This window comes from Corvus moneduloides, chromosome 3 (assembly GCF_009650955.1).
Source record: "Corvus moneduloides isolate bCorMon1 chromosome 3, bCorMon1.pri, whole genome shotgun sequence".
NCBI classification, from domain to species: domain Eukaryota; kingdom Metazoa; phylum Chordata; class Aves; order Passeriformes; family Corvidae; genus Corvus; species Corvus moneduloides.
Window position 1 is genome coordinate 51,606,849 of NC_045478.1, and position 23,344 is coordinate 51,630,192.

Below are 23,344 nucleotides of genomic sequence, written 5' to 3' on the forward strand. Positions count from 1 at the left end.
TACTTATCCATAATTGCAGTCTTATCCATGATCTCTTTATTTCTCCAGTTTCTTCATGGAGGATTTATATCAAACTGTAAATGTTTAAAATAATGTAACAAAGATATTTTATATGACACAGATGAACAAAACTTGAAAGAACACCCCAGGCATGTATTTATCCTGTGCCGTTCACAGGGTTTGTTCAGACAGCAGTTTTTTGTGCAGAACAATGCATATGGCTTTGGATGTTCATGCAGTTTGATCATGAGGTAGCAGACCTGTTCAGCACTTTTTGCTCTTTCATAAATCTTCTCAAGTTTCCAGATAGGCATCTCTTCCAAATATGCATATACCTACAGATACAGGTATATAAGTGTAAAAAGGTGTTGTAGAGGGGTGCCTTTATGTTTTAGAATTTAAAATATGTTTTAGAATTTTTGGAACACTTGCCTTGCTCAAAGTGCATGTGTCTGCAACTAAGTAGTTGTTCTATATTAAAGAATGCATTATAGATACTTTTATTGCTTTGGATTTTTTGTATTTGTTTTTGTATCATCTGCTGCCTTTAAAGGCTGACAAGGCTAATGCAGCCTTGAGGTAGAGGTTACTTGCTGTCATCAGACACAGTTAATTGTGAAGCTGAAGTTCATACTCTCTGATGTTAACTTTTAGTCTTGAGTGGCTTAGAAAGTAGCTTGTTGTACAGGGCAAAGTGTTGGCTTGTTTTTACCTATCTTTGTATAAATACATACCACTTTTTCTTAATAGTTAATTGTTAGCCCTGAAAACACTTTTTTCATGTACATTCAGTGCATGCCTGTGGGTCTGTGCTTTCCCACAGTTTATCAGCTAGGCTATTTACCAAGTCTGACACTGGGAGATGCATTTGAAAAATGAGAACATGATTTAGATACAAAAACCATGTAATGCTTGCTACTTGACCATTCTTCTTGTGAATCATTTTCCACATGTTTGGTGTACATTGCTTGGTTCCCTTGAAACTAAGTTGAGGGGGGGTGCAGTGATTTATAGCAACTAAAGAGTTGTTTCCTCAAAAGAGCTTCACCTTAAGAACAGATGTTGACTGTGGGTTTGTGTGTTTAGAAATTGAGATCTTTAAATCGTCATCTTTAATTTTTCTCTATTACTTGTATGAATCTCCTCTGTGAAATTTTATACAAGACTTAACTGTACAGAAGTGCAATTTGAGGGAAGTTATGACAAAGTTTCTTGTCTAACCCAAGCTGGGTAACTATGTCAGTATGTGTGATTAGGGTGCCTAACATAAGGGTTTTTACACTGAAAGGCTGTGGGGTTTGGGGTTTTTTTTTTTTTTGGTTGGTTGCTTGCTTGCTTTTTTTTAAGAGATTGGGAGCCTAAATGCAGTTATAACTTCTCAATTTAGCACCTCCTATTTTGCTTTCTATTTTGTCAGAAGCAGTGCCACGGAGACTTATATATGCTCTTACACTGTAGAATTTGATGCAGTATTCTGTTAGAAACTAAACATAAAGTTAGCATACACCTCAACAGTGAAAGTTACAATAAATCAGTTCCACTGGCAAATCCCATTTTTAGTTAAGTCAGGTAAAGATCAGGTTTAAGCAGAATAGGTTTAAGCAGAATCTAACTAGGAGCTTGTGTGTTGTTAAAAGGATACTGAACTTTGAACTAAATATTTTAAATTAGCTCAAATTCTTTCATTGTACTTTTCTTCCACCCTAATGTATAGCTTAGCCTCAAACTCTTTGTAATTGTTCCAAGCAGATGCCTTTAAAGTGAAGTTTCCTGTACCCATTTGAACTCTGATTTCTGAATATGCAAAGGTTTAGTGAAACTAAAAATACTTTGGAAATTAGAATTCATTATATAGCTGATCAAAGGAATGTTTCTGTGTCAAAGGATTCCTGACAGGAATTGTGGTGCCAGAGTGTTGCATATAATTGGCATAGAATGGAACTTTAGTTTTATGTATAGGACCCACAACATTTTAAGGGCTTTTTCAATTATAAGGAAAGATGGAAAAGCAGAAATAGAGAATTAATTGAGATTGACAAATAACCATATAACTCAGATTGATGTATTTAATTTAAATCTGTGAGACAAATATTTCATTTAAAAGAAGGAAAAAAGAATGTTTAACTTCACTGGAAGCGGAAGATGGGATCAAAGCTGAGAGAAGGTGAACAGTTAAAACTATTGGAAATTCAGCTAATCAAAAAGCATACAGAGAGTTTCCTTACATGGAAATATGAATGTGCCAAATTTGAGTCCTTCCAATGATGTTAAAAATATGCTGAAATAAAAATTAAAAGTAATTTTTTCTCACTTGCACATGATGTCTTTTACCATCATTGCAGTGCCTTAGGCTGATGGTCATAATTTCTACATGGTTTATTAATGCATTTGGAATGCTAATAAATGCTTCTGTAGCAGATTTTTTTTGGTTTCATCTTACTCTTTGGGGATTTTTCCTCATCTGTTCACAGTGCTGCTTACACAAACGAAGATGAAATCATATTTTTAGAGTCATAGAATAGTTGAAGCTGGAATGTGTGTGCCTTCAGGAGCACAGCACCATTTCTGCTGATTGTAGTAGAGCACTCAACTCAACAATTTAAATTCATTTCTGCTGATTGTAGTAGAACACTCATCTCAACAATTTAAATTCATTTCTGTAATAAAAAATATATGGAAAAAAAAGTGAAAGAGGAGAACAAGCATGAAAACAACTGATGATTTTTCAGGTTATAAAAGCTTATTTTCACTATGTATTCCTACACATTTTCTTTTCTGTAGGACCATGGCCTGGAAGTACTGTAAGTACTGCAATACTAAAGTCTTTGATACACAATGGATGCTTGATTTAAGAGGAATAAGTCTTCCATACTACCTATATTATGAGTTTTCTTGGTATAAATTTACTATTTTGCTAAGTTCAGTGTAACCATTGAATACAAGCCAGTAGTTCCTAGAAAATAATTTTGAGTATTGACAGCGTTTTACCTCTTTTCTATTTTAGCATTTAAAAAACCCCAGTGTTTATTAAGTATGTTAGTTTGAACTGTAGTCAAAGTTTCATCTTCCCTACTTCTGTCCTTGAATGCATTTGGGACATGAAGAAACAGTATAGTGAGTTATTTTATTATACTTACTTTAAAGACAGCTTTAGTCCCACAGGCACCATTTATCATCAACTGACTCCTTTGGAAAGGAAAAAAGATTTGTTACAGGATGTTGGAGGAGTATAAACCATGGCATATTACTTTATCACAAAAATTATAGGAATCTTTCTTCAGATGAATAGATTCCATTTCTGTACAATCAGTATTCTGCCTATCTCTCTCCTAGCAAAACCCAGAATATTTCAAACATTTTTTTCATATTTAGCAACTTAATCTTTCTAATAAAGTTCATGAGCTTTGAAGGCTAATATTGTCCATACTTAGGATAGGAAAGAAAGGTCTCAAGACTTGGTAAGTAGCTGTGTTAAAATTCAACAGGAATTGTCTAACTTTGGAGACTTTAGGTCATATACATATCACAGTACAGTAAGGAGGGAAACTAAGTAGGTGAAACTCAATTAATTGCCATCTTTCTTTATTGACAGGCTAGTGAAGGATGCCCCCTGGGATGAGGTCCCTCTTGCTCACTCCTTGGTTGGTTTTGCCACTGCATATGACTTCTTGTACAGCTACCTTAGCAAGATTCAACAGGAGAGATTTCTTGAAGTGATTGCCAATGCCTCAGGATATATGTACGAAACATCATACAGACGTGGATGGGGCTTCCAGTACCTTCACAACCACCAGCCTACCAACTGTGTGGCCCTGCTGGCTGGAAGCCTGGTTCTGATGAATCAAGGTATGTGCTAAGCCATAGGAATGTGTGTCAACTCAAATCAGCCACTTATGCAGCAAAGTTCAGGATTTGATAAAAATGCCTCTGAGTGTACTCCAGTATTGGATTTGCTCTTTTGCTGCTTAGTAAAATTTAATTTACTGAGTAGAACAAAAGTCTGTGGGCAGATGTACAAGGCATGATGTGTGTGTATATAAATTCAGTTTTCTAAGTGATTCTGAAATTCTCACCTCACAGTTTGTAGGAGTTAAAAATCTCCTTGTGTACAACGTATCCAGCCCTGATTCACGGGCAGTGTCTTTCAGAGTAGATTGTCAATGTAGAACGATGCACTTGGTCTCCTTACACAAAGCATTGTGAAGGTCAGCAGTCAGAAACACCCAGTGCTCTGACCTGGGAGCCAGACAACAGGATAACCTGGAGTTTCATCCAAGACTTCTGTCCTGTCACCTGGGAGAGCTGCAAAAGTGTAACTTTATCCACTCAAATGCCACAGCTTAGGACCCGTCTTCCCAAAAGCCTTTTCTGTGGAGATAAGCAGGGCTGTACTTTCTTCCCTCTGAACTCTGCCATTGCACCGCACAACCAACTTTTGTGCCTGGTGTCCTCCTCTTCTTTGCTTTGGGGACATAAAACCATCCTTCCCATTTCCAAAGTGAATACCCTGGCCAGTAGCTTTTGCCTGATCTATCAGGGGGGTATCCCTGTCCTCCTGGAGAATGCAAGTCAGAGTCAGAGAGAGAGATCAGGTAAGCAATCCTGACTTTAAACCCCAGAGGTACTTCAGCTGAGAGATGAAAGTCGTGGAGCCAGCTTCTGCTTTTATAAGAATGAATCAGTATTTCATCAGGTGATTATTTTATATGTGCTGGAAGTATTTTGAAAACATTGTTCCCAATGGAACTACTTACATGCTGCCAGTCCAGGAAAATCTAGTTTCTAGATGCTGATGGTGTTGCCAAGCTGCTCAGCCCTGCCAAGCACAGGCACATCTGCACATCACTGGAGCTTTCAAATGCCGAAAGAAGTGTGACAAAAAACTGTGGCACCTACTGTGTTTGGAGGGTCATTTTTTGCTAAGTGCCTGTCAAAACAAACACACTGACTGATGTGTATATGTTGAAAAGCATCAAGAGCATGTGTGGAAGTTATTCCCTATCCTCCTGTCTTGCCTTCCACAAATTGAATGTTTATCCAGTGGGTTTGCTAAATTTCATATAATTCCATCCTTCCCTAAGCCTTTGTTGGTGCAGAAAGCTGGCAGTTTGCAAGATGATTCTGCTTTTCATTAAGATATAGACCATAAGTATGCCTTGTGACAGTGAAAACATCACAAAGCTGGGCAATATTTTTTTCACTAAAGTGATGGTGTTTGGGGGGAGGAGGAAGGAGAAAAGCAGGAAATTCATGAATTCTTGAGCAATTTGAAAATAGTAGTAATATTTCAAATGAAAATAGGTCAAAACAGACTGTACATTTCTAAATTAAAATTTTAGGTTTTGATATAGAACAACTTTATTTTTTAAAAAATAGCAACTTAAATGTGGTTTTTCTGTTGGTATAAAATTAAAAAAACCATCTAATTCCAATATGAAAGAAAATAATCTGAAGGAGAAAAAAAAAGGGAGGAAAAAAAGGGGTGAACATATTATGCTTCTCTATCAGATACCTAACAATTGCAAATAATGTATCCCAGTGTAGACCTTTCTCACAGAAGGTTTAAATTCCAGCTAGTAAGTTTAAACACAATTCAGCTATTGAAGCTTGTAGAGACTAAATAGCCAATTTAAAAGAATGTAAATGTTGCTATAGGAATGAAAAATGAAACTAATTGAAATTGATTCTAGGCACATGCATATGGTGAAGTCTTTGCACTTAGACACATGCAGGTATTCAAAATAGAAACTTGAGTAAGGCCTTGATATTGATATAGATACATGGTTTATATACTGCTAAATTTAGGTGAGATTTGTTCTGGTTTGTCATGTAGCCTGACAGAGTGTTGAGTCTTTTTTCATTTCAATATATTATTCTTCTAGTGTGCTACAAGTATAGAGTTACAGCATCGATATACACTAAGTAAACAGAACTTAATGCATGACAGTGGTAAAGGCACTGTACTGAACCATGGCAAATAACATTCTTGCTGCAGTCAAAAACTAGCTTCCCTTTTATGTCACAAGGGAAAACAGGAGTGGAAACCTTCAGGATTTTATTCTGACAGACCACCGTGCTGCCAACTCCATCAAGAGTAATGAAAGAGTGTGTTAATAGCTGTGAGTGAAGTGGAAGTAAGTAGTCCACTGCCCCTGTTGCTCAGGCCTTCCCCATCACAGTTTTCTCTTCAGCCAGGTGTTCAAAATACCATGTTAGACTCACGTTATCTGTTTTGCTTAGACACTGCTATTTTTTTTCTCTCTGTTAACTGAGCAGGATTTGGCAGCCTTGACTAGTAGGATGTCTGAATTACTCATCGCACCGCTGAGCATAAATACAGTGTTGGTGGCAATGAGATTAAACACTCTGAGTAACAGGATTGAATGTAGCTCCTACTCCCTTAGCCTGGCACATGTGCTTCATTCAGCCTGCACTGCTTCACCACGTAGTGGGGTGTAATGTACCAGCTGGGCTTTGCTACCGGGTGGAATTAAGTGTGGTTAAATCTGTGCCCAGACACCTTGAGCTGGGAGAACACGAAGTTGCCATGTAGAAGCATGAGGCAGTTGATCTCTGTTTAGTCCTACCTCTCTTGCTACTCAGTCCGAAAGAAAATAAGAGAAGGCACGAAGCCTTTCCTCTGCTGGGTTCCATGTGCTGACTTCTGCAATACATAAATGCTGTGCTGAGGCCCTCATGCTTGTGCTTAGTGAAAGCAGACTGGCACTGAGGAGGTTTCTTGTGACCTCTTCCAGGGTCTTGATTTGTGTAGAGCAGACCAAAATAGTAAAATCTCTGAAATGCTTTTCTTTAGAAAAACTAAAACTGCTTAGGGCTTCTATATGTGGAGGCTGAGAATTTATCTACTTGGAAGATTAATTTTATTCTGGAATTGAGGAATCTACTTTTGCAATGACTCATGCAAAGCTCTTCCAAAATAGCTTTTATTTGGATAACCCTTTAGGTTGTACAACAAACTGAAAATATAAGTAGAACAGAGCAGGTCTTAAAATAGAGCATGAGTTAGTAGAATATCAGTTAACTGCAGCTCAGATGTGAACTTTTTTACTTTTTTAGTCTCTGAGGATCTCCTTATCATGCTGGTGATCCTGCCAGTGAAAAATGACTGATCAGAATTGTTGCATTGTTGGAGCCCTCTAGTGGGGCCATTGGTTTGTTTTCATAGAGCTTTAATTTGAAATGCAATAGTCTTGGTTTGCCTCTTCCCTTTTTGCATATCCTGACCACATTAAGGAAATTTCCTTTTAAGTTGTAAAACAGCACAGTCCCACATTATTGGGAAAGGTGTTTGATAGATTATCCCATGCTCATGTGACCTTGCTTTGCTGTGTTTAAATATGGTATTTTATTTTTCACCCTAGAGGTACAGAGATGCTGCAGCAGTAGGTTGTATTATAGACCCCGTTAACCAAGGGGTTAGCAGTAGGTTGTATTTAACCCTTTTAGGGTTGCAGATTCCTTGCTGTGAAGGATCCCATTGTGGGGGTACAGATGGCACCATCTATGAACTGTTGTGTTGTAATTAGTTTTGCCAATGACTTTTTCTTTCAGGCTACCTTCAGGAAGCTTACTTGTGGACCAAGCAAGTGTTGGCAATCATGGAGAAGTCAGTAGTCCTGCTGCAGGAGGTCACAGATGGCTCCCTCTATGAAGGGGTGGCATATGGCAGCTACACAACCAGATCACTGTTTCAGTACATGTTTCTTGTCCAAAGGCATTTTGACATCAATCATTTCAGCCACCCCTGGCTCAAGCAGCACTTTGCATTTATGTACAGGACTGTCCTGCCAGGTAGGTCCTTTGGGTGAATGAAGAGGAATCTCTTTATTTTTGAAGCAGCAATAAATTTTATGCTTGAAACAGGCCATTTTAAAACAACACTCTACTTGGATTTTTTTCAAAATAACCATTTCCTTGGATTTTACCTTCATCAGTCATCAAAACAGTAACATCCTTGTTTATCACTGCCTACTAATGAGGGACACCTTCCACTAGCCCAGGTTGCTCAAAGCCCTATCCAACCTGGCCTTGAACACTGCCAGGAATGGAGCATCCACAGCTTCACAACCTGTCCAAGTGCCTCACTATCCCCACAGGAAAGAACCTCTTCCTTATATGTAAACTAGGTCTACCCTCTTTCAGTCTAAAGCTGTTACTCCTTGTGTTGCTTATTTGCAGGACACTTCATTAGGAACTGATATTGCTCAAATTCCTAGTTAAAAAATCTTTGGTTACTCTCTTGGAACCCCAGATCTATCCATGTATGTAAGGGGGGCTGAATGCAGCTTTGGTGTGCCAGCAAAGGCGCATAAGGAATTGTGCTGACTCCGTGTGAGACCTCAGGCATCCTTTGGGAAGAGGTTCCTAAGAGCAAAATGAACTCACAATGATGGTTTCAAGGTGAAGCTGATTATTTTGTTCTTTGGGGACACCTCTGGTTTATTCCTTTGGAGAGTATAGATTCACATTAAAAAAATAAAAGCTGTAAAGGGAAAGTTACCTTTGCCAGATTTAAATGAGGAGAGGAAGTGGATTGCATCTTACATTTTGTGTAGTACTTTGGCTGTCTGTAGCCCAAAGCCAAAGAAGAAAGGTGAATATTCAAGTTAGCTGCAGCAGAAGGAAGGTGCTCCTGTGTAACCTATTTACGGCTCATTTACAAGCAGGTCTATAAACATCTGAAAAAGCTGCTTCTGTTTGCACTGCTTGGCTTCACCATCATGCTCTTCAAAAGCATCTTTGTGTGCTTATTTGTTCTTTCTTACATTCCTTTTCACTTTTTCCCAAGGGTTCCAGAGGACTGTGGCCATCGCAGATTCCAACTATAACTGGTTCTACGGGCCAGAGAGTCAGCTGGTGTTTCTCGACAAATTTGTCATGCGCAATGGCAGTGGGAACTGGCTGGCAGAGCAGATCAGAAGGAACCGAGTGGTGGAGGGCCCGGGCACACCATCCAAAGGGCAGAGGTGGTGCACTCTCCACACTGAATTTCTCTGGTATGAAAGGGAATGAGTGGGCTCAAAAGGAACCTGGCAGCTGTTTACTGTTAGTGATAGTTCATTATCTTTAGATGTGCACCGTAGAAGCCAGGATCAGGCTGTCCATGTGCCACCCAGGGTCATGAGGCACAGAAGAACTTCTTCACTTAGCACAGATACACCATACAGGTTGCCACAGGGAGCACCCTGGTCTTGTCCTACGTCTGCTTTTATGGTTTCTTTCCACTGTCTATTGCTTTCATAGAATATAGACCATTCCAAAGGAACCGAAAATTTTCCTGTATATAGTCTTTGTTTAATTTGGTCTATTCTAATGGGGTTTAATCCTGTTGTGTTCTTTTAAATTAATTAGGCAAATATTTAAAACATAGTTTTCTTTCAAAAGTTCTGTGAAATAGTATAAATTTTCTTTTAAAAGCTGAATAATCCAAGCAGTAAGGCTACTGTTAACTGGATTTGCACACTAATTTGCAAGATATGCTTGGAAAAAATGCCATGCTAGATGGATATTTTTCCATGCAATTTCCAGCTATGCTAACTTCTATGTCAATCTTCTAAAAGTAAGAAATTAAAAGACTTAAGAAGCTTAAATCCACCTATGAATTCCCTTGGTTTGGGGAGATAACAAGAATATTTTTGAGGAGTCAGTGTAGCTCTCTCTCTCTTGCAAGAAAAATCTTATTGACTATCTGTTAGTTTGCATTTATGATGTGCACATTAGAGTGCATGTTTGTTAGGTTCCAGGCAGCCTTCATCTTGTTACTTGCAAAATACAGAATCTCTCCTCTACAACTTCATCCCATCACTGTTTTCTCCTGTCTCTTCATGGAAATTCTGGGACTTTCTAGGGCCTACCAGAAGCTCCTGGTTAGCTGTAAGAATAAATCTGATTCCGGAACCGTCTAACAGAAATATTACTGGGCTTAATATGGTTTTGTGTATTTTGGTTGCTTAAAAACAATGCCAGAAGGTTAAGTTTTGTTTTGGATTTTTGTTGTTTTAACTCCCATAGATAAAATTGTAGTCATTGTAACCTTTTCTGGAATAAAGGCTTCTTTTTAAACAAAATGTCTTATATCTTACAATTTATAAAAGAAAAACCATGAAAATTTTTCTTCAGCCTAGTTTCGAGAAAGACACTAACATACATTAACTGATATAAATAATAAACATTTATCCTTTAGAGTGCCTTTTCATTAATTTTTAATTTATTGCCTATTCTGTTTGAAGACTACAGACTTCTGTAATCATCCTTTTGGGGAAACTGATACTCTGCTTCTCTTTGTTAAGTAGTCAGTAAATAGGCACAAATGCTGATGTCTAGTGCAGAATAGGCAGTGTCTGCAGCTTGATCTAATCTGCCTTTTTTAAACATCTGTGTTACAGAGTAGTTTTATGACTATATAAGACAAAACATGGGTAGTTTGAAATTAGTGTTACTCTTCTTTTTGAACTGCAGAAAGATTGCTTGCTCCAAATGAAGAGCAGATGCTTTCAGCTGTTATTCTGTAAAAAACACACAACAAATTTGTGTAGGAATTAATGTGATGAATACTAATTACATCTATATGATTAGGAAGCATAACTGTGGGCTTTATATTTTTGGCTTGCTCCTTGATGTAAATATTGGATGGATTTTGAGTTGTGTACAAGTGCTGACAATGGAATCAGCCAAGTGATTTTTAACTGCATTTTTGTCACCTTTTTTCACAGGTATGATGCAAGTTTGCGCTCTGTACCTCCACCAGACTACGGGGTTCCTAAGCTGCATTATTTTGAGGACTGGGGAGTGGTAACTTATGGAAGTGCTTTGCCAGCTGAAATCAACAGGCCTTTCCTTTCCTTCAAGTCAGGAAAGCTGGGAGGACGTGCAATATATGATATTGTTCATAAGAACAAGTACAAAGAGTGGATCAAGGGGTGGAGGAACTTCAATGCTGGCCATGAGCACCCAGACCAGAACTCCTTTACTTTTGCTCCCAATGGCGTACCTTTCATAACAGAAGCTCTGTATGGGCCAAAATATACTTTTTTTAATAATGTGTTGATGTTTTCCCCTGCTGTGTCTAAGAGCTGCTTCTCCCCATGGGAAGGGCAGATTACAGAAGACTGTTCCTCAAAGTGGCTTAAATATAAACATGACTTGGCTGGCGACTGTCAGGGACGAGTGGTTGCCGCCACAGAGAGAAGCGGGGTGGTTTTTATCAGGGGAGAAGGAGTGGGTGCATACAATCCTAAACTGAAGCTGAGAAAATTACAGCGAAACCTCATACTTCTCCATCCCCAGCTTCTCTTGCTAGTGGACCAAATCCACCTAGAAGATGACAGTCCTCTGGAGGCAGCAACCAGTTTCTTCCACAATGTGGATGTGCCTTTTGAAGAAACAGTTGTTGATGATGTCCACGGGGCCTTTATTAGGCACCGTGATGGGATATATAAGATGTACTGGATGGACGACACTGGCCACAGTGAGAAAGCCACCATTGCCTCACGGATGTATCCCCGGGGCTACCCCTACAATGGAACGAACTACGTGAACGTAACGACCCTGCTGCGGCGCCCCGTCACGAGGGCCATTTACCTTTTCATTGGGCCCTCTGTGGACGTGCAGAGCTTCACTGTCCGTGGAGATTCCCCGCAGCTGGAGGTCTTTGTGACCACTGGTGAGCACGCCTACGCCGTGTACCTGTGGCCCGTCGAGGACGGCTCCCGCTCCACCTTTGCACAGGTTATTGCAGACCGCCAGAAAATTGTCTTTGACCGAGCCTCTGCCATTAGGACCTCCACAGTGCCAGAAGTGAAGGACTACATAGGGATTGTGGAGAGGAACCTGCAACACTTTAAGCCTGTTTTCCAGCAGCTTGAGAAGCAGATCCTGTCTCGTGTACGCAACACGGCCAGCTTTCGGAAGACTGCTGAGCGCCTGCTGAGGTTTTCAGATAAGAGACAGACAGAGGAGGCCATTGACAGGATATTTGCAATCTCACAAAGGCAGCAGCAGCAGCAGCGTGGCAGAGCAAAGAAAAACAGAAAGGTAGCCAAAGGCTACAAATTTGTTGATGCTGTTCCTGACATTTTTGCACAAATTGAGGTAAATGAAAGAAAAGTGCGACAAAAGGCACAGACTCAAGCACAAAAAGAGTTGCCTGTAGATGAAGATGAGGAAATGAAAGATCTTCTGGATTTTGCAGATATCACTTACGTGAAGCACAAAACTGGGTTGTCAATCAAAGGCCGATCAGGGCTGGCACAGATGGTGACGACTGCTCGAAGTAGTGCCCCATCAATATCAGCTTCTTATACTCGCCTCTTCCTGATTCTCAACATTGCTATTTTTTTTGTCATGTTAGCAATGCAGCTCACATATTTCCAGAAGGCCAAGAGACTGCATGGCCAAAGATGTCTGTATGCAATACTTTTAGTAGACAGCTGTATATTATTGTGGCTGTATTCTTCCTGTTCTCAGTCACAATGTTAGCAGAAGACCTCTACTAGTTGACCAGTTTATGGTCATATATGTCTATGCAAAAGCATTAACCCTAATAGGGCCAAAGTTTATATAGTCTTTTTTTTTTTTTTTTTTTTTTTTTTTTTCTGAAACATTCCAAAAACAGCTGGGGAAAGATTGTTTTCAGACCAGAAGGGATTAAAGAATAGGGCAAGCAATGAATATCTCCAAAAACTCAGTACTTAATAAGTACTTCTCGTTCGTGTTTTGAGTTGGGCCTCACATCTGAGGGAATGTTATGTTTTGTCCATCAGAGTTCAGTAATGTAAAGTTGTAATTAATTTTTTGGTGAGAAGAGCCCTCTTGGTAGGTTTGTTTCTAAGGTCTTTTTTTATACAGAATTTGATTTCCATGTAGTGAGTTTTCATTTCAGGCTGCTAGGGATGTCTCTGGACATTCTCCTAAGATGAGGCCATTCAAACGCATGTATACGAGGCAGATCTTAGCAGTAGACTTCATTTCTCTCTGCCAAACCAAAGAATGGCTCAGTATGGGACACCCCTGTATCATTATTGCAGACCCTTATATTGTGTCATCTCTACCATGCTTTACAGACTGGCTCAGTGGGGAAATGACAGTCATGTCAGTGCTTGCCAAGTGAGAGGCACATCACTAGTAAGCAGTAGAAGGCAAATATGGGGTTAATTCAAAGTAGAACAGAATGCAATTCTCAGGAAAAAAAGCCACATTTCTGTTTTAGCCAAGTGTAGGCTGTAGAATGCTGAATTCTGCAGGGTCTGTCCTCCATTTTACAAGGCAGGGTTTCAAGAAAGTTTTCTATAGTTTGAAGCACGTCTTAGTAGGGAAATAATATCCTAAATCAATGTCTTTCCATATGTAATTTTAAAAATACAAAGAACCAAAGCAATCCTGCGGTAACCTCAGCAACTGCCAGTATGGAAAAATATGTATTAAGGAAGTATTTAATGCCTTTTTTCTTTTCACATGGCTAGAAAGAGGACAGTTAAAATTTTGTGAACAGCCTGTTCTCTATAAAGTACCAGCAAGGGTTCTGCAAGCTCTTGGTGGCCCCAGGTCAATTATTTGGGGATTAGTGGTTAATGGAATCATGTGGTCTATGACAAAAATAAGTTTGACATCTCCACATATATTCCCTCTGTTCATTAAACTAATTTCAAAAATTCATAGCTATTTGAGAGAATGGAAGCTCTATGGAATTGGGGCATACCTGTATGTCTTTACAGAAAAACAATTCTTCAGTACATTTGCTAAATAAAAGCATTATAATTATCTCTATGGAAAAGTTGTTTTTATTTTATTTAAATATTTTTACTGATAATGACAGTAATTATGTTCATCAGCACTTGGTTCAAACCACAAACCTTTGTTTCCCCTTCTTTACACCATTTAGATGTATGTTCTACATTACTCCTGTTAAGCCTTCTGCAAGTCTATGTGTTGAAATGTGATAAGCTTTCCTTGTCTAAATATCTTCAGTGAATAGGTCAGAATATTTTCACTAGCTTCCAGCTACTGAGTCAGTTCAGAGCACTGTATTCACATAAATAAGCTCTACTGCAGTCTCCAATGCCTGGATTTATTCAATGAAATTGGCTACATTTTATCTGAGCAAAGATTTAGGTACCCAGTTAATTTCTGATCCATGCATCATCACTGGATTATGAGAGTATTCAGACAGTAACTCAGCCCACCTAAGACCTTGGAACACCTTCAAAACATACCTTCCCCTTTTCCCTAATTGCTAAAGGCATATGAGATGATTAATTGTCTATTTCAACTCACTTTATTTCTTATGGCAAAGGGAGCTGAGCCTGGGGAGTATCACCCATATAGGTCCATGTGGGTAGTGGTGCCTACTGAAAGCAACTAAATTGTGACAGGCTGTGGATAACTTGAAAACTCTTTATTTCTGCCTTTGCACTGTGATGACATAAAGACATGCAAAAATAGCTGTTGGCTTATGTTCAATTTTAAAGACACTGTTAGTTTTTCAGTATTAGGTGATACTATTATTGGCACGAAACACCAAAAAGTCAAGGGTTTATTTCATGTCCATGCACATTTCCCCTATGTCAATTTGCTATTGCTTTGAACAACCAGAAAGCCACCTTGTAGTCTAGAAGACTTGAGAAGTGCCTGCAGTTCTTTGTCTGCTTTGTAGTGTGGCATCTAATTTCTAGGGTGGGATTTTGTGTAGCTGTCAAATGAAACTGCAGAGATTAGAAATTAAGGTATGGTTTTGCATGTTAGCTCTCATTTACACTACACTTCTCAGCACTCTTCCAGCAGTGCCAAGGGAAAGAGGTGATTGCAAGAGCTGCCCATGCTCACAGACAGGTCTTAAAGCAGCTTTTAAAGCAGACCAGCATTCAAATGAATAGTGTGTACATTGATACTGTAAAGGGAAATGAAATGCAGCAGCCTGACCTCCTGAATGAGAGACCAGACCCATTTAAGCATAAAGTGTGCATCCAGGGGTTTTCCAGCCTGTGCTTGGTTTGCATCTGTTAAGGATTTATGTGTATGACTGTCTTTACTTGCTGCTCTGAACTCCACTTGCACAGATGTAACTTTGATTCAGTTTGGGAACTAAAGAAGCAAATTAAGCCTTAATTGTGCTGACTGTCTTTTAGATATGAAAAGAATCCTTACTTATTCTTTTCCAGGCCAGAGCCTTTAAAAAGTCCCTCTCCAGTGGTTACTTAAGTTTTGTTTCCACTCTTTTCTTCCATTCTTGTCTCTCTCATTCCTTACCAAGGACTGTAACTTTTTAATGGATTTTGAGACAAATGGAAGAACAGATGGTTCTGTGCCATCAGTAATGTGGCATGGGCAGTGGGGTGTTGGGTAGAAGTGTCTGTGTCACAGAACAGAAACAGTTCAAGGCCTCAGGTGGCAGCGTACACTGAAAAATTCAAGCTGCCCTTTCTTCTCTAGGAGGTGCAGTGAGGAAGAGCAGGTAAATGGGATCAGCCCGACAGCCCTCTTGGCTTGTGGGAGGGCTGGAGAAAAATGGTGTTCCTCAACACTTGCTTATGCAGGAGAGGAAGCTCTCCTCACCTTTGCATCCTTCATCTGAACTGCCAGAGAGAAGCAGCCTCGGTGAGCTTTGTGTCCATGGTAGAGGCATTTAGCACTGGGCTCTTCTAGATTGGGTATACTGACAAACTTTTGAAATGTCATTGTATGGCACCCAGCAGCAAAGCTATTTTTTGTTCCCTATTTTAAATGGAGTAACAAGACTGAGGTGTTTCTGGCACATGCCTCTGCTCCCATTCTTATTCCACTTCTTTTTCATTTCTGAAAATGTTCATTTTCTGCATCTCTGGCCACAGGAAAAAGTGGCTATCCAAGAAATGGGTATATGTGGGTGGGTTCCTACACTCATCTGAGACCCTGCTGACTTCACTCAATTTCTCTTCAATAGCTGCTGTTCAGTCATGTATGCTTCATTTCAGGGCTGCAGTCTAATTTAGTCTAAAGTTCATTCACTGTATTCTGAACAAAGTGAATGGCAATTCAGACCACAGGTAGTGGTGTATATGTTTGAGGGTGGAAGTGGAATCTTGTTCTTAGATTTTTTTAATGATTTTTTTGAGTCCAGCCAAAAAATGTCTATGTTATATATATCATTGTGACTCAAGGAAGTAAAGGGAAAGGAGCTTTATTACTTCATTTCTTAAAACTTGTAAGATCAAAGCTTACTCTGAAGAATTATATGTCTGAAATACATCACATTCTTCTGTTGGCCTATGTATTTTCCACTGATGAAAAGCATTTTCTCAGTGTTTGAAAGTACGGAGTTTGGAAAATAGCCATGTTTCTGCACCGGGACATTACATTCACATTTATTTGGTCTGCAAAAGGCTGAGTTGGGATCAAACACACTTTTGTCTAACTTTAATCCCTTTGCTCTGGCTAGTCTGTTAAAATCAGTAGGGTAACTTCAGGCTGGTAAGTCAGACTGAGCTAATGAAGCCAAGATGTCATTTTCTGTCCTTTCTTGGCAGCTGACTCCAGGAGCTCTCGGCAGCAGAAATCCCGTGCTGGATATGTCTGTACTGTCACCAGTATAGAGACTGTTTTACAAATAAGTTCAACCTTGAAACAAATAATGTCAAAGCACTTCAAAAAAAGAGCCCTGGACCCTCTTAAGGAAGGAACAAAATGATTACCTGCTTCAGGCAGGGGAGCTGGACCAAATGACACAATATATGAGTGCACTTCTTCAGTGAAATGCATGCATAGCATTTTCCCCAGATGCTACCTTTCCTGCCAGGTTCTTCAGGCTCATAAAGAAAAACAGCATTCATAGCATTTATGATGATTTTCCAGAAGTTCAGGATGCAGAGAAAAATTTCTAGCTGAAATGCATTATTGTATAAGACATTTAGCATGATGTTGTGGCCTTTTCCCCCTTTGACTTGTGCCCAAAACCATCAATGATTTTACTGGTTTCATTCCTAACTGACCCTGGAACAATCAAGAGGAAAACTGTCCCACTCCAACCCCCGGGGTTGTGTTACCATGAACAATAATCCATAACAAGTATATATGAGTTTATGACTGTCCTTAAAATATTGACATACATTTTTTCACCAAACATTCCATACTCAGCCTAGCTTCGTACCTATCACCAGTTTGAAGCCATTCTTCAAGGAGGTGGAATTATTCTAAAATCACGAGCATAAAACCCCTGGTTTCCCACTTTGTCTTCATTAAAACTGTAGCACACGAAGCGAGGAATGCCAGGAAAGCTGGGCCCATTGGATATGCCTACAGGAAATGCCAGTGAAGAAAACCTGAGGAGGATTGGGGCATGGAAACTTCCCTACACTGTCACACTGCTGTGAGAGCGAGCTAGATGAATTTGCCCTGTGGCAAGAGGGAAAAAGTGATCAGCATATGCATTTCTTTTTATCCCTAAAGAGCAGGACTATCCTTGGGATGAGAAGCTGAACTCTTTGGGACAGGCTAGGGAAGGCCAAGTTTCTCCATGACCTAGTAAAGACGTTAAAGCAGTTATAGTAGATTTTTGCTATTAATTGTAGTTTAGAACTATATTCACTTCTCTCATGCTTGTCCTTTTTTATATGGCCTCTTATTTTGATCAACTGAAGTAATTGTATTCTTTCACTTATTACATTTGTCATGGAGTTTCCTCTGGTGGTCCCAACTGCAGGTTGGTAGCAATGGGAAAATGGGCAGATGACCAGAGTCCCTGGGAGGGCACTCGAAGAACTCTGCCTTTATGGAAGCTAGAGGAATATAGAAAATGTTCAATAATGCTATAAAATACAGCTGCAAATGCCATGCAAATAAAATGACAATGATGATGGAGTATTTGAACATTACAGAATAAATGAGGGCAGACAGAGAGACTCGGAAAGTTACTGCTGACATAAAATATAGGCAACTGGGAATACTTTCTCCTTATGTCCCATATATCATTCTTTCCTTTTGAATCATATCTTCCCATTAAAAAAAAATGGAAAGTGCACATACAAGTGCTGTTGAGTGTAATAGAGTTCAGCTTTTAATACAAGCCAGACATAGTTACCACAGAGTCTGACACAGCTTGTACAGTTGTGGTGAGCTGAAATAGGTTGGGTATTTTGTAGCTAAGGATTAGATTGATTAGAAAAAATATATGAGCAAAGGAAGTTGAGGATCAGAAGCCAGAAACTTTTCAATTCTTTGACAACTTTGAAATGGATAGGGTCTTAATTCTTGGGCTCCATTACTGTTAGAAAATATTCTATAAGCGAAAAAATTTTGGCAGCAAAGGAACCCAAGATGGGAAACTGGAGACAGTGATGTACTACCACAAACTAAAGAACTAGTTAATTTGTTCAAGTTTAAAAAGAGAAAGAAGGATGAATTGAATGGAGAAGTACAAAGCATGTTTTGTAGCACATGATCAGCCACCATTAGGACACACACATATGCACACACAGAGTGGAGCAGATCAAATCTGTTTGATAGGGCAAGGGGCAATGGCTTTAAGATGAAAGCAGATTTAGATTAGATAACAGGAAGAAACTCTTTACTGTGAGGGTGGTGAGGCTCTGGAACAGGTTGCCCAGAGAGGTTCTGCCCCATCCCTGGAAGTGTTCAAGACCAGACAGGATGGGGCCCTGAGTACCCTGGTCTAGTGGAAGGTTCCCAGCACATGGCAGGAGGGTTGAAACTGTGTGATCTTTCAAGTCCCTTCCAACCAAGACCATCCTATGACTCTATGACCTCTCAGCTGTGCAGCAACTCCAAGGCAGCAAGTTGCCATGGTAAAACCTGACGAAAGCAAGGACACATGGAATACAAAACATCTGTAATAAGAGTATACAAATAATTTGGGTTTAATGTGCTTAAATTTGCAAAGTCATTTTATGGTATTTCATTTTCCATAGTAAATGAAAAAGACTGAGCTTTTCTTTCTTAGAACTGACTAGTTAACTACCCAGGGTGATTTACCTGATTACTCTTAACTGTAATCTGCCTCACCAAGGCTACTTAATTTCATCATAAAACATGACAACTTCTACCTTTCAAATCCTATGTTTCTATCCATATTTTCTTATAAGATCAGCAAATATTTGTGACTTAATCCACAGACAGAATCACACAGGTTTATTAATGGCTCATATAGACTGTAGATTGAACAGTAAAACCCTCATACAGCTGGTTGCTGCAGGACATTTGGACTGGGTCACAGGACCTTCCCCATACAGAAATGAGACCTGTAGTGGACCCATAGTGTTAAAAGAGCAGCAGTAAATAACGGCAAGGAAAAATTAGTGCCATGGCTTATGTGACTCTGTACCAGAGCTCACCCGTCAGAGCCTCCTTCAGAGCCACACTTGGTTTTCCAGACCTGTTTCCTTCCTACCCGCTAAAATTCATTTTCAGCCAAAAATTGCTAATAAATGTAATGCCTTAAAATAGCAGTATAATGTACACAAATGCTTGTAAGCTGTGCAGGCCCAGGCACAGTGCTACTTCTCAGGCTGCTGTTCTACTAAGTATTAGTACTATTAATGATTTATGTGGTGCCACTGAGCTGTGTGACGCTTCACAAACTTGTAAGAAGGCCGGTTCAACCATAAAGTCAGAATAACTTCCTCAGTTTCACAAAGTGAGGCAATGAGCCTCCAGGGGAGGTGAGTCCACCTGGAGGGTAGGTGCAGATCTGCTTGTGGACACGACCTCCAACATGTTAAGCATTAATTTCACCCACAATGAGACAAAAGGCATTACAAGAATTTTCCTAGAATAAAAAAGACTATTTATCCATGTGTCTTTCTGAACTGGAGAAATGCAGCTTACACCTCTTTCAGTTGAAGAAGCAAGTCCGGTTCTTATAAGCGGAAAACCAGTGCAGAGGTGCTCTTTTCCATTGCAGCCATGAAGAGGGAGTTGAGCTTGATAAGACTAATGGGAGTAATTTAGGACAGGATGGGCCTTGGATGTAACAGCTAGAAGGAGAATGACTTGTAGGAAACCAAAACCAGTCATTTGCTATTCTGAACCAGTAGAAAATGTTCCAGCAAGAAAAAAAATTTTAAAAGAACCTACTGTAAGGACTTACTAACATAACTAAAACAATATCTGCACAATATGTACTGGTAAAGCCCTTCAATGCCCATACACACACTTGTACATGCTGTATTTGTAACCAGTCTTATGCACTTCATTGAACCACAGAATTAGTTCAGGGTACAGCTTTTTCAACCTAGAAAATGTTTGAGAATTGTTCATCTGCAAATGAAAGGATAGAAGTTAAAATGGCAAGGAGAAAATAAAATATTAAACAAGTCCACTTGTTTTCAGCTGAGCCCTTCATTTTAACAAAGAATATTTCAAAACAGAAAGATGTTTCAAATGAAAAAAATAACCTTTTGTTCTAAAAATGTCCATCTTTTAAATTCTCACACTGTTCCCATCCCCCTTGGAAGACATGAAATTTAATGCAAATCAGTGTAAAAACAACCATTTAATTGGAATTCTGGGTCCTTTAACAGAAAACTGGTTTTCTGAATACTTTCCATATAATGCTTTGCAGCTGTTGTGGCCAGACAAGTGTTAATTTAGAGGGCAAAAAAGAGCTGCCCTGGGAGAAGAGAGCTCTGAGTGAATGGGGGTTCTGTATCTCCCCAGCCCCACAGCTCCTTGCACCCAGGAGCCCCCTTGGGCCGCTCCCCAGCCCCACAGCTCCTTGCACCCAGGAGCCCCCTTGGGCCGCTCCCCAGCTCCCAAAGCTGCCACTGGCTGGGCTCACCCTGGACACTCCTGCACCCCACTTAGCTCTCAGCACAGCTGCTCCCCACTGCTCAACTAGGGTGGTCTCTCTTCCCTCACCCACAGCTCTCTGTGAATATTTACTGGAAACGTGTTTTCTTGGAGGAGGGTTAATCCTTTTTCATGCAGAGGTCCCCTCCTTTTTTTGCAGGAAGCTTGTTCCTGAAATCGTATTTTATTACAGATAAATAAAGCACTGGTAAAATTAGGCTCAGAAGCAGAAGCAGCAGGGTTTCTTGGCTCTATGCTTTCCCTGTGTGGTCGTAATCTGTTCCAGAGAGCTGCCTCCGGTCCTTTGGCTCTTTTGTGTAACCAGTGGTTGCTGGAGGCAGCCCATGTCCTGGTCTTTGTAAGGAGGTGCCCTTGCAGCAATTTTACCTTGCATCTGTTTTTTCTGCCATGCTGACAAAGAATCATAGAATCATCAAAAAGTTTGGCTGGAAGGGTCCTTAAAGATCATCCAGTTCCACCCCCCCTCCTATAGGCAGGGACAATTTCCACAAGACAAAGTTGCTTAAAACCTCATCCAACCTGTCCTGGAACACTTCCAGGGATGAGGCATCTGCTAGGACTTTTTCCAGCATGGTGAATTCTGGTTTCAAGGTTTGCTAACTTCTGTCTCTAGCTGCCTCTAAGTAAAAATCATGGTAACAGTATTTGCCAATAATGCAAAGTTATTCTTGATATTTAAAAATGAACCACTGCTTTAAAGAACTGGAGAGATACTTTCTTAGGCTGCCAACCAAAAAGCAAAATGGCAGGTCTAATTCAGTATAGAAGAAGTGGTGTTCAAACTGAAGCCAAATCCTACCTTCATATATACACTGATGGACTCTGAACTTGCTGAGGTTATCCCTCAAGGACTGAAGGGGTTTATTATAAAGCATATCTTGCTAAAATATTGATTCATGGATGATCAAAACAAAATTAAAATTCTGGAAATTATTTCAAGGAAATAGAAACCAAATGTCAGTGTGCCTTTGTAGCAAACTGTGATTCAGTTGCATCTTCAAGGCACTGGAAATCTGGTATACTTCCTATTTCCTCTCATGTGAAAAAGGATACCTGAATCCTAAAGAACAGTTCAGGTGGCAACATGGATAACAAAAGTATGCAACATCAGATGAGGAATGACTATATTAGGGGCTCCCCAGCCTGGGAAAGAGGGGGCTATGGTGAAGGTGTACAAGACCATGAGCTGATGGAGACACCAAGGATCTATTCTTTTTTTCTCTTTCCCTTCCAGATCTTGGGGGCATCAAATGGGATGGTGTCAGGTTCGAATGAAGGTTAAGCAGACTTGCTATACAATATTTTGGGTGTCAGTAAGTCTGCATGGGTTAAAACAACAGGTGTTAGATACAAGGAAATCCCTGAAATCACACAGGGTGTGAGTGCATTGCCAAGCTTCCTTTCCTTGTCCCTGTTCTTCCCACTCAGCTATTGGCTGTAGCTGAGATGTGGCCAGACTAACCTTCAGCCTGATCCATTCTTTCTGGTTTTACATCCTTTTTTGCTTGCTATGTCATTGTAGTACACTGCTGCATAATAACAAAGTCTTCTCCAGGCCAAGGCAAGCATTTCATTTAGCAGCACCTTTTCCTCTGCAGCAGCAGCAGCTCAGTACTGAGCACAGCACAACTGGTGCAAGCCTGGCAGCCACCTGAACCAGTGCTGCCTGCTCTGGAGCCTCTATGCCATCCTCTCAGCTGCCCAAAAGCTGAACTGGGAACTGTGAATTTTAAAATCCCAGACCTCCAAAACACCAATTTTTTTTATTAGAGCTTATCAGGCTGTTGGGGTTTTAGGAGCTCTCCTGGCTTTTCTTCTGTTAAAGGAATTTTGCCCATACATGTTGCCAGGGGAACAAATTACTGGGTGCTTAAGGAAAACAAAAGAGCTGGCTACTCTTTTGTTTTCACCTGAGTGTGTGGGGGCAGTTTGGTCTCTGGCGTTAGGACAGAAAGGAGTCTGCTTTCTTCGGCTGCTTTTTCCTTCTGCTGGAGAAACCCCGGGATCCCAAGCCCACCTTCCCTGCCCCTCTTGGAGCCGGGCTGTGGCTGCCCTGCCCCACCGCTGCTTCGAGCCTTCGCTACGTTGTAGCCCTGCTCGATCTGCCTGCCCAGACCTCCGGGGGGTTCCCCGTTTGGATACATCGCATCTGCCATCCGGGATTTGTGCTTGTCCCTGCCGTTCCAGCCTGCTGTTCCAGCCTGCCGTTCCAGTCTGCCGTTCCAGCCTGCTGTTCCCGAGGGTCCAGCCGGACACCAGGATCGGCTGCCCACGGGTTTGTGAAGCTTTTTTGTTCCATCCCTCCCGGGATCCCAGGGCACCGGTGCCGCGTGCTCCCCGAGCTCGCTCCGGAGCGCCCCCTGCAGCCGCGGGGGAACCATCGCACCTGCCCTGCTCACCGGGAGCCGCCAGCGCCCCTGCCGGCTGCGAGCGGAACTGCACCCGAGGGGAAAGGGCCCGACAGCCGAGAAGGCTGGCACTGGGTTTGTGATTGTTCGCTGTTACTGCCATAGTTGTTGCTGTTTGT

General features: G+C 40.6%; 1 protein-coding gene across 5 annotated transcripts in view; it reads left to right on the forward strand.

Annotated features, from left to right (window-relative positions):
- The window catches only part of DSE (dermatan sulfate epimerase), a 35,159-nt gene extending 21,374 nt beyond the window's left edge, over positions 1–13,785 (forward strand). For 4 of the 5 annotated variants that reach the window (XM_032101530.1, XM_032101529.1, XM_032101531.1 and 1 more), the window contains 4 exons: positions 3,593–3,846; positions 7,573–7,812; positions 8,810–9,017; positions 10,734–13,785. In XM_032101530.1, the coding sequence (XP_031957421.1) occupies positions 3,593–3,846; positions 7,573–7,812; positions 8,810–9,017; positions 10,734–12,498 (2,467 nt within the window). In that variant the 3' untranslated portion in view covers positions 12,499–13,785. Of the gene's footprint in view, positions 1–3,592; positions 3,847–7,572; positions 7,813–8,809; positions 9,018–10,733 lie in introns of those variants that run through there. The other variant, XM_032101534.1, reaches the window with a different exon arrangement.
- The last annotated feature ends 9,559 nt before the right edge of the window (positions 13,786–23,344 follow it).